The sequence below is a fragment of the Dipteris shenzhenensis genome, chromosome 16 (assembly GCF_047967505.1).
Source record: "Dipteris shenzhenensis isolate YYH24624 ecotype China chromosome 16, Dip_SZ_1.0, whole genome shotgun sequence".
Lineage (NCBI taxonomy): Eukaryota > Viridiplantae > Streptophyta > Polypodiopsida > Gleicheniales > Dipteridaceae > Dipteris > Dipteris shenzhenensis.
In genome coordinates, this window is record NC_141611.1 from 21,027,878 (window position 1) to 21,038,234 (window position 10,357).

Consider the following 10,357-nt stretch of genomic DNA (forward strand, 5'->3'; position numbering starts at 1 on the left):
AGTGCCCATAAATATGTAGTCTCTTTGGAAAAGGCCAGTGATAAAAAGGTGTGGGACACCATTATATATGGTGTAGAGGTGGGTATTCAAGGCTATCAGGATGCCTTGGATTTCCAATTTATGCATCTTGATCAAACAGATGTTTTTCTTGGTTGAGAATGGCTGTATAGTCTTGGGCATACCTTACAGCAGAGTTAGTTGAATAACTCCATTAGTTTTGAAAAAGATGGTAGAGTCATCCAAATTCAAGGAGAACATGATGTGCCCAATTCTCCACTTATTTGTTCGATGGAATTGGAACAACTACTGCACCAACAAGAATGCGACGTATATTTTTGTGAACTTACTTATATTGGTGATCTCTGCATTGGAAAGAAGTGATGTTGTTCTTAATGATGTTTAAAAATATAAATATTATTTTAATAATTTAATGGTTGAGTTTAAAGATGTTTTTTCATCTTATTTACTTGATGGTTTACCCCCTGAGAGAGAAGAAGATCATAAAATAGATTTAATTCCAAAATCTACCCTAGTTTGTAAACCCCCATAGACTTAGTCAAACAAAAGAACTTGAGGTTGAAAGACAACTAAATGAATATCTTAGGAAGGGCCAAATTCAACTAAGTAGCTCACCTTGTTCTGCACCAGTTTTACTGGTAAAGATAAAGGATTGTACTTTGTGTTTATGCATAGATTATCGAGCACTAAATAAAATCACCATTAAAAATAAGTATCCTATGCCTCGCATTGATGAGCTCTTTGATCAATTGCAAGGGGCAAAATATTTTACTAAAATTGATCTAAGATCAGGATACCACCAAGTACAAATTAGAGAAGAGGATGTCTATAAGACATCATTTCATACTAGGTATGGGCATTATCAGTTTAAGGTAATGCCATTTGGTTTAACAAATGCTCGAGCAACTTTCATGACCCTAATGAATCATGTCTTAAGACCATATTTAGGGAAATTTGTTGTAGTATTTCTTGATGATAAAACCAAGAAAAAACATTTGAAACATTTAAAAAAGGTGTTCCAGTTGCTTAGAGATAACTCTCTTTTTGCTAAAGAATCCAAATGTGAATTCTTTACAAAAGAAGTAAAGTACTTGGGACATATAATATCCCAAGAAAGGATTCATATGGATCCTGAAAAAGTAAGGGCCATACTAGAATGGCCACATCCTACAAATATGTAAGAATTACAAATATTTCTGGGTTTGTCTAGATTTTATCAAAGATTCATCCAAGATTATGCTAGGATTGTTGTTTCGATGATGCATCAGATTAAGGGGAAGGGAAGTACCTTCATATGGGATGAACCTCAAAAGAAAAGTTTTGAGAAATTAAAGGTAGCTATAGCAGCTGCTCCTGTCATAAAGGTAGTGGATCCCAATGAACCATTTATAATTGAGACGGATGCTAGTGATTTTGTTGTTGGAGAGGTACTTATACAAAAGGGTTGACCAATGGCTTTTGAAAGCAAAAAGTTAGATTGTGCCCAATGGAATTACTCGGCATATGAGAGGGAACTGTATGCTATAGTCTATGCTTTACAAAAATGGAGGCACTATTTGTATGGTGCCAAATTTGAGATCGTTTTTGATCAAGAAAGCATTACATGGATTTGTAAATCAGCTTGAGCTTAAAGGAAGAAAAGCTAGATGGGCTGAAATAATGCAAGAGTTTGATATACAATTGACATATCGGAAAGGCAAGTTCAATGTGGTAGCAGACTCCCTTAGCCAAATGCCAATTATTAATCAATTGAGTTTTACTCAATTTCAAAATGATTTCCTAGAGTCCTTAAAAGGAAAATGCGAGTTTGATCCTCACTTTTTCGAGATATGGAAAGAAATTGTTAATAGGGATCCAACAAATCAAGAGGCTTTCACTGAGGCATCACATGGAAATGGTGGCATACCACAGGTTGGCAATAAAGGAATTAAGTGGAAAAAATATACTATTGAAGATGGCTACCTACTCTACAAAAGTAGGGTATGTGTCCCGGATAATAATGACATTAGGCACCAAATTCTATTTGATTGTCATGATAGTCCAAGTGCTAGACACACAGGAATTTAGAAGACATATGCACTTCTGAAGAGGCAATTCTTTTGGCCTGGAATAGGTAAGGACGTCCAAGATTATGTATTAAAGTGCCAAAAATGCCATATCAATAAGGCTAAACGCCTGAAGGTAGGAGGTCTCCTACACCCATTGGAGATTCCATATGGCAAATGGGAAAGTTTTCCATGGACTTTATTGTGGGATTACCTAGGACATAAAGGGGGCACAACTCTGTGTGGGTAATTGTGGATCGATTGACCAAAATGGCTCACTTTATTCCAACCAATGACGATGTCAGAACTCCTGAATTAGCAAAGCTATTTGTGGAGCATATTTATAGATTATATGGACTACCAACCGGTATTGTTAGTGACTGAGATAGCAAGTTTAACAACCATTTTTGGAGGGATGTAGTTAAGGGGTTGGAGACTATATTGAATATGAGCACTGTGGAACATCCATAGAGTGATGAACAAATTGAAAGGGTCAATCATATCATTGAGGATATGCTTCAGGCATATGTAGTAAATGGCAAATTAATTGTGAACAATGTTTGCCCATATTAGAATTTGCATATAATAGTGCCAAACATTCAGCTACAGGTTTTAGTCCATTCATGATAATGTATGGATTTCAACCTAGAGCCCCAATTGTAGTGTGGCTTGAAAAAGAGAAGGTTCAAGCAGCCAAAGACTTTCTTGAATATATGAATCAAATGGTAAAATTAGCTAAAGATAGCATTATGAAGGCTCAAGATAGAGCAAGAAGTTATGTTAATCCACACCGTAGAAAAGTGGAATTCGAAGAAAATGAGAAAGTCTATCTAAAAGTGCCTAAATCTTCAGAAACTTTAAAGATTGGTAATTGTCCAAAGTTGTCTCCTAGGTATTGTGGACCATTCATACTACTTAAGAGAATTGGAGAACTTACTTACAAATTAGCCTTACCAAAGGGATGTAGGGTACATCCAGTTTTTCATGTTTGTAGGCTTAAAAGAAAGTTAGGAGAGATGATGATAATCTCACTGGTAATGAAGTCCTAGTTGAACTCATTGAACCTCCATCTTTACCACATGAACGAGAAAGAATTTTAGACCGGCAAGAAAAAAGAACACAACATACAATATGTTGGTATATGTGCAATGACCACCTTTCATATGTAACCACCAATGCTCCATAGTGCCCTTTTGTAAGGCCCCCATTATGAGGAGAAGCCATGGTGTGAGCACTGGACATTGGTAGGATCCTAGTTTTGACACTAGATGAGGTCTCATGGTGACCGTTTGATGGTTAGGAGATGGTAGAAGGAACAACGTACTCCTCGGGGGTAGCGCCCCCAATCCTGGGGGTCTAGGGGCAATGCCCCTAATAGGGGTCTGGGGGCAATGCACCCAACGGTGGGGTCCAGGGCCCGCGAGCAACAATAGGCCTTAGCCTATGATGGTATGCCCTCCGTTACATGCGTACGAGCATTCGCATGTGAATTTGCTTACGTGTGTGTGATCGATGGTCGATGGCCAATGGTATTTGGCCGGTGGTAGAATTCAAGCAAACATGTACCACCGTCCTTGCACTTAGTCACACAATGTGCTAAGTGAATGCCACTGCCAACCCACCTTTATGGTGGAATCGGTCTACCACAATGGGCTATATAATGAGGCCACTTCTCAAGCCTTAGCATTGAATGCCAATATCCCTACCTCAAGTCCTTCTCCTATCTAGATCACCATCAAAGCTCTACTGGAGAGTGCACGAGTGGACAGCACCATCACTTGAATCTTATTTGGTGATATGAAAATTTTATTCTGCCCTATTGTGTCTATTCTTTAGTTATTGTACTATTGTTGTTGTCAAACGATCTCTCCACTATATCTCAATTCTACACAATATGGCAAGAATGTCTGGTTAAGTGGAAAGATAGACCTGAAGAGAGTTCAACATGGGAAAGAGTAAGCAATCTCCAGAGGAGCTTTCCCAATTTTGTTTTCAAGGATGTAAACCATTCTTAAGTGGAATGGAATGTTACGTTAGCTATAATTACAGAAGCTCGAGGTGTGTTTATGGTCAGGCGAGAAACGAGAGGGCTCAATAGTGCCTGATTGATGGGAACCTAGAGGGTCGGGGACTAGGAACTTAGTCAAGAATGTGGAGTGCACGGTTAAGGTCCTTTATGGTCATGTGGCACTTAAATGGGCTCCAAGTGGCAATCACTAGGTTCAGGGGAGACTTCAAGAGAGAGCCTCCAAAAAAGGAGAGAAGGGGGAAACAAGGGAGCACTCTGGGAAGTCGTGGCTGGGTGGAGAACTAAAGGAGAGCCTTCATCGTTAGATTTCGTATCACTCCCTCTCCCTCCTTTGTCGTGTTACATTATCCTAGCTTACATTAGTGCTATGTTAGGTTAGTTTGGTTAAGTACAATTATGTCAGGTTGGGTTGGGTTATGTTGTAGTACATGGGTCCATGGATTAGTCATCATCATGTATATATGGAGGATTTCATGTATCATATGTTGTATGTATGAGTAGATGGATAGGTGGATAGAATTCTCTAGAGGGATGCTAAGTCCTTATGTGAACAATCCTTATGGACTTAGGGCAACCCACCTAGGGGTGTATAGATATTGTATAATCTTTCTCTTTTTTGGTGATGATAGAGTGTACATGTGTAGAGCTACTATGTCTGATCTCTTCCATCCTCTCATTATTACTATATGTGTTGAGTGTCTTGGACTATGTGTCCATTGTTGAGGCTCTATGTCCCTCTTTTAGCATGGTATTAGGGAAGAGTTAGATTCTTGCCTGGTAGGTAAGAGACTTCTGACTATGTCTCAAGAGTGTGTCAAAATTTCAAAATCTTTGAAGCCATAGCTATGTTGGAACTGCCTGTGTGTTAAGGAATGTGTTTACTCCATACCCATTGGCTCACATTTTGAAATCTATGTCAAGGTTGCTATGAGAGTCTTCTTGAGAGTGTTTGCTAAGGTTGTGTCCCTGTCTTGCTATCATTTTGAGTCTACAAAGGGTATTGAGACTTCTGACTATGTCTCAAGAGTGTCAAAATTTCAAAATCTTTGAAGCCCTATACAACTATGTTGGAACTGCCTGTGTGTTAAGGAATGTGTTTACTCCATACCCATTGGCTCACATTTTGAAATCTATGTCAAGGTTGCTATGAGAGTCTTCTTGAGAGTGTTTGCTGAGGTTGTGTCCCTGTCTTGCTATCATTTTGAGTTTACAAAGGGTATTGAAGAGGCTTGCTCATACATGAGTTGAGGTTGTTTATTGTAATCTTGTATTCATTCTCTAGTTTCTTGAATGAGCTTGTAGAAAGGTTGTAGAAAGTTGAAATGGATCCAACAAAAAAGGCTACAACAAGAAGAAAGCATCTAAAGCTCTAAGTAAGCCCACGGCACGTCCAAGAAAAATTGAGTCAAAGCTTTTGAACCAGAGTCGCGTCTGAAGACCTACGAGCAAAGAGAGCTCAAGAAGCTTATGTGAGAACTGCAACTGACAGGGATGAGCAACACGATGAGCTCGGGCCAACAACTCAGAGAAGAACTTGGAGGTAATGAAATGTCAAGTAGGAGCTAAGTGAGCATAAGGTGACCTATGTAATAGAGAATAAGCAAGAGCTCTGAGCTCCGTGCACATGACCTATCCTAGACAACCGAGTACAATAGAAAAAAGTCATGCTAGCAGTAGAGAAATATGGAGCTATAAGCTCTCAATTTTAGAGTACAAGCTTGGAGGCAACCGCCTCTATTAATCTAGGAACTAAGGTAGCCAACTCTCGTGTGTAGCAGTGGCGGTTCCCAATAATAAGCCAAGAAGATAAGACCACATAGCTAAAAGTTGGCAACGACTAGAGCTATAGAGAGGAAGGAGCTCAAGTAGGCAGATGAAGAGCTCTAATGTTTTCTATGTGTTGAGCCTTGCCTCGAATCTAGTGCCCATTCTGCAATGTGTTGATAACTATATTTGGAACTTATTTGATGACAAGAAGGTGCTCTTGTTCACTCAGGAAGAGATCATTAGACATGGTGTGAGAGATGACATTTTTTATAAGTTGGTAGTCGTCAACCTTGTTCAAAGAGTATTCATACAGATGCTCAATTATGGCACCAATGGTATGGGCATCTTAATTTCAAAGATCCATGATGTTGCTTGCATGCAAGAACATGGTAAAAGGACTTCTTAGGGGTTGAGTGGAGGATGCCTTTATGAAAAATAGCATAGGACACTTTTTCCCAAGGGTTAGGCTACAAGAGCCAAGAGACTATTAGAATTGGTGCACAATGATATTGCAAGGTACATGATAAATACATCAGCCCTCTATGGTAGCAAATATTATGTCTGATTTATTTGTTGAATTGGTTCCCTACTAGTGTTTTATGTGATATGACATTAGAGGAAGCATGAAGTGGACATGAGCAAAATGTTCAGCATCTCAAGGTGTTTAGATCAATTGCCTATGTTCATGTGCCAAAGAACAAGAGAGGTAGATTTGATTCCAAAAGTGAGAAATGCATATTGGTTTGGTATGTAAAGGGACATAAAGCTTATAAGCTTTATTATGGCCTTGCAACTCGTAAAACATTTGCTTCCCGTATGATGATGGGGTGTTTAATGAGAAGTAAAGTAAGCTACATACCATCATAATTATGTGTCCAATCAGATACCACTTCACATGAAATTAGGTGCAAGAAGAAATTGCTCAACCAGTTCAATGTTTCTTCGAGAATGAGGCAACAAATTTGTTCACAAAATCCTTGTCTCGTGAGGAGTTTGAAAAGTTCAAGTCATGTCTATCTCTTTGAGATATATAGAGACCATCCAATGATAGGGATGTGTTAAAGTATGGGTCATTGGATGGGTCATCATCATGTATAGATGGGTAGGTCGATTGAGTTCTCTAGAGGGATCCTAAGTCCCTATGTGAATAGTCCTTATGGACTTGGGGAAACCCACCTATGGTTCTGTATATCGTATATCTTCTTTCTTGTTTTTGGTGATGATAGAGTGTACATTTGTAGAGTTATTGCATCTGATCTCTATCATCCTCTCGATGTATAGAGTGTCTTGGACTGTGTATCCATTGTTGGGTTGTGTGCACCTCTTTTAGCAAGTTAGGCTAGGTTATAGTAGGTCATCCTAGGTTAAATTGGATCAAGTTAGGTTAGGGTAGATTAGAATCTTTATGATTGACCTTCATGAAGGTCCACTTAAAGAATGAGGATTATTGTGACTTTTCAAAATGCATTGCAATTTTGTATGTTATGTTATTTTATACATAAAAATAAGAAAATTTTGGCTTTGGAATCATGCTCATTGAACTTGTAAATTGAGAGTTGGAGATTTTAAAAGAAAGTAGAGCCAATAACACGTACCACCTCTCCTCCATGAGAACGTATTAGTGTCCTAAACCAAAAATTAATGTCGCTTAGCAGTAGTTTAAAATGATTATCCTATAACTCAAAAAGATTAGCCTTATAAGAGAACCTTATAAGAGCACATGTTCGCCCTTGTAGACCAAAACCGATGGACTAATTAGGTGAGAACCCTTATGGAGGTGGGAAATAACATGGGAAACCTAGGAATTTTTAAAGCTATCTCGTTTTGAAACAAGCATCATGCACATTTTGTCTCTTGAATTGATAAGTTCATCTTAAAATTGCAGTCAACCAAAATAATAGTTGTGAACTTATATTCATGTACATTTAGCAAAAGCTCTAACTTTGCAAAGCGAAGAAACTCTATTAGAGCCATGACAAACTTTGATAGTTTTAACCTTGGTGTATGATTAAATACCTTCCTCATCTACCATTATACTATGTTAACCTTGGTGTATGATTAAAGACCTTTCCTCATCTACCGTTATACTATGTTAATAAACTTAGCATATTACATTAAAGGTAATCTTAAGAACATAATTCTATCTCCATTGGCAGCCATCATCATATTATTGGCACTAACGGATCCTTTTTGGCACAAAATGGTATTCCTGTGCACTATGATGTCCATTCTCTCATTTAGTGACTCTCAAAAATATGTAAAATAATCCACGGTTAAGTTAAATGCTTATTTTCTATATTTCAACTTTCAGCCGGTCTCATTGGCAGTAAGAAGATGCATCTAAGGATTTACCATAACTTGACGGGGAATAGGACCGTATGCTTGAAGGTTTTATACTCTGGCGAATTCGAGGGTCCCTCGGTCGGGTAACAATCTGTTTGTTGCGAAGTTCTGCACGTAATCCCCGAACTTTGTCGGCCTGTAACGAGGTGGATTCTTCTCATCAATGAGTTTGGAGAGTGGGGCGATGATCGTGTCCTCCGTTGGGCCGAAGAAGCATGCCATTGACATCCTAGGCTTATCTGTGTTCGTGACCACCCTGTGCTCGATGCTCTTATACTTGCCGTTAGTCAGGATCTACATTGATCAAGGTAGTAAGATCAGTATAATACATAACAATGAGCACACAAAAGACCAGATACGTCTCTTTCGACAGTAGACTTCAAATTTAGAGTGATTTATTAACCACGCTCTGGACACAAGATCTGCAAACCGAAAAGGTATCCATACCTCCGTCTGATCTGCTAGATTAACCACAAACGCGTTCGGAACTCGTTTGACCGTCACCCACGTCTCTCCTTTCCTTATTTGAAGACCGGGCACTTCGTCTGGCTGCAAGATCGTGAGACAACTTACGTCTGAATGCCCACTCAGTCCTAATGTCAGGCTTGGATCTGGACAAGGGGGGTAGTAGTTGATCCCCATGAGGAGCCGACGACCGATTGGAGGCAGCGCTGCTTCAAGGTACTGGTCAGGCAGGTCCAGGCTCTCGAATATGGCTTTATAAAGTGATGCTGCAAGCTGCTCTACCCCTGCGATGTACTCCAGAAGGGGTTTCCTGTAGTTAAATCCCATGCAAGCAGGAGTCAATACGACACATTAGCTTCTGGTGCATAGACCGAATGGATGAAAAGTAAGAGAAGAATTGAAGCGCAGCCATGATCAAAAGCCCTCTCTCTTACTTGCAGATAGCTGGAGCTTCCTGAAAACCATCGCACTCGCCAGGGAACCGATTAAAGCTCAAAGTGTCTCTCCATTCTCGCACCTTCTCGAGAGATGGGTTGAAACTTGTGGAGTATCCGACCGAGCAGCGGAAATTCTGACTGTGGAAACGCATTCTTTCTTCAGCTGGTTGCTGAAAGAACTGCAGAGCAGCGGCACGCAGACTCTCGATGACAAGAGGCTGGACTCCGTGATTTACCACCTGAGATCATTTATATTTAATTTGCAAGAAATTCTAATGAGAGGACGATGAGATACATAATGAACAAGAGTGAGTTTCTCAATGAAAATGCTACAACCTGGAAGAAGCCCCAGTCCTCGCAAGCACGGCCAATTTGTTGAACGACGAGGGGCCGGTCGTCGCCGAACAGGCCTGCAAGGTCGATGACGGGGATTTCGAGGGAATCGGAGACAGGGGTATTGCAAGGTTGGTCGTGGGAGGGACGAACGTAGATGGAGGGGACCTTAGCGAGGCCATTATCGACGAGCTCCTTGATGCCGATCAGCTTCTGTTGCTGCTGTGAGGAGGTGGGAAGGGACGAAACCTCCGCTGCGAGGCCCATGTCGAGATCCACACAACCTTCTTCTCCGTGGACCTCCTGAATAGCTCTCCTTCGTGTGCTCTTATCCTCTTGTGTGCCCATAGGCTCTTATCGTGAACTGTAGGCACACGTGTGCCCTTGACTCGGTCTTGTCTTCTTCGATATATCTCCATCTCAATGCTTTCCTTAGCCTGTCCACTTGCTCTCGGCCTCTCGGGATTCCTCGCTTGACCAGTCTTCCTAAAGGGCTAATGTCATGAGGGAGAAAAAGCTGGATGGCTATTGTCGATGTTTTTATCTTTGAAGAGCAAGTTTTTTCTTTTTGTATCCAAGGAAAAATGAGAGAAGGCTATAAGGAAAGGACACATCACTAGTGAAGAAATGTCATCTATTTTCCCATGTGCATTTGCATAGCATAAGGAAAGTAGCTTTTTTTTTTTCCCCTCCATGTGACATATGGCCCTAGGCACAACTTACAATGGTCTAACAACTTCACTCCACTTGTATTTCATTGAATTGAGAGCTCTAGGCACCCTTATAAAAAATGGGGACCCATGATAAAGTAATAGTCCCAAATGGTAATGAGCCACTCCTTACAAAATAGAGTTCTCAAGCTTAACCTTCAGTCCACTTCTAGCTCCAATTTTATGTAGTACTTGATGGACACATGAGTA

At 40.2% G+C, this 10,357-nt stretch overlaps 1 protein-coding gene across 1 annotated transcript; it reads right to left on the reverse strand.

Moving 5' to 3' along the window:
* Positions 1 to 7,986: 7,986 nt before the first annotated feature.
* Positions 7,987 to 9,743, reverse strand: LOC147892676 (protein DMR6-LIKE OXYGENASE 1-like). Its single transcript, XM_087387536.1, has 4 exons — positions 9,441 to 9,743; positions 9,102 to 9,343; positions 8,650 to 8,977; positions 7,987 to 8,496 (listed from the first exon to the last, which is right to left on the reverse strand). Exons 1-4 carry the CDS (start codon positions 9,702 to 9,704, stop codon positions 8,251 to 8,253), a joined length of 1,080 nt encoding a protein of 359 aa, XP_087243662.1. The 5' UTR covers positions 9,705 to 9,743; the 3' UTR covers positions 7,987 to 8,250.
* Positions 9,744 to 10,357: the final 614 nt, after the last annotated feature.

Bases quoted from the DNA above. Each gene is read 5' to 3' on its own strand.
- LOC147892676 (XM_087387536.1), bottom strand. From the start codon at position 9,704: ATGGGCCTCGCAGCGGAGGTTTCGTCCCTTCCCACCTCCTCACAGCAG. The intron at 9,344-9,440 runs GTTGTAGCATTT...AAATGATCTCAG, and splicing joins AGGACTGGGGCTTCTTCCAG to GTGGTAAATCACGGAGTCCA. The intron at 8,978-9,101 runs GTAAGAGAGAGG...ATTTAACTACAG, and splicing joins GAAGCTCCAGCTATCTGCAA to GAAACCCCTTCTGGAGTACA.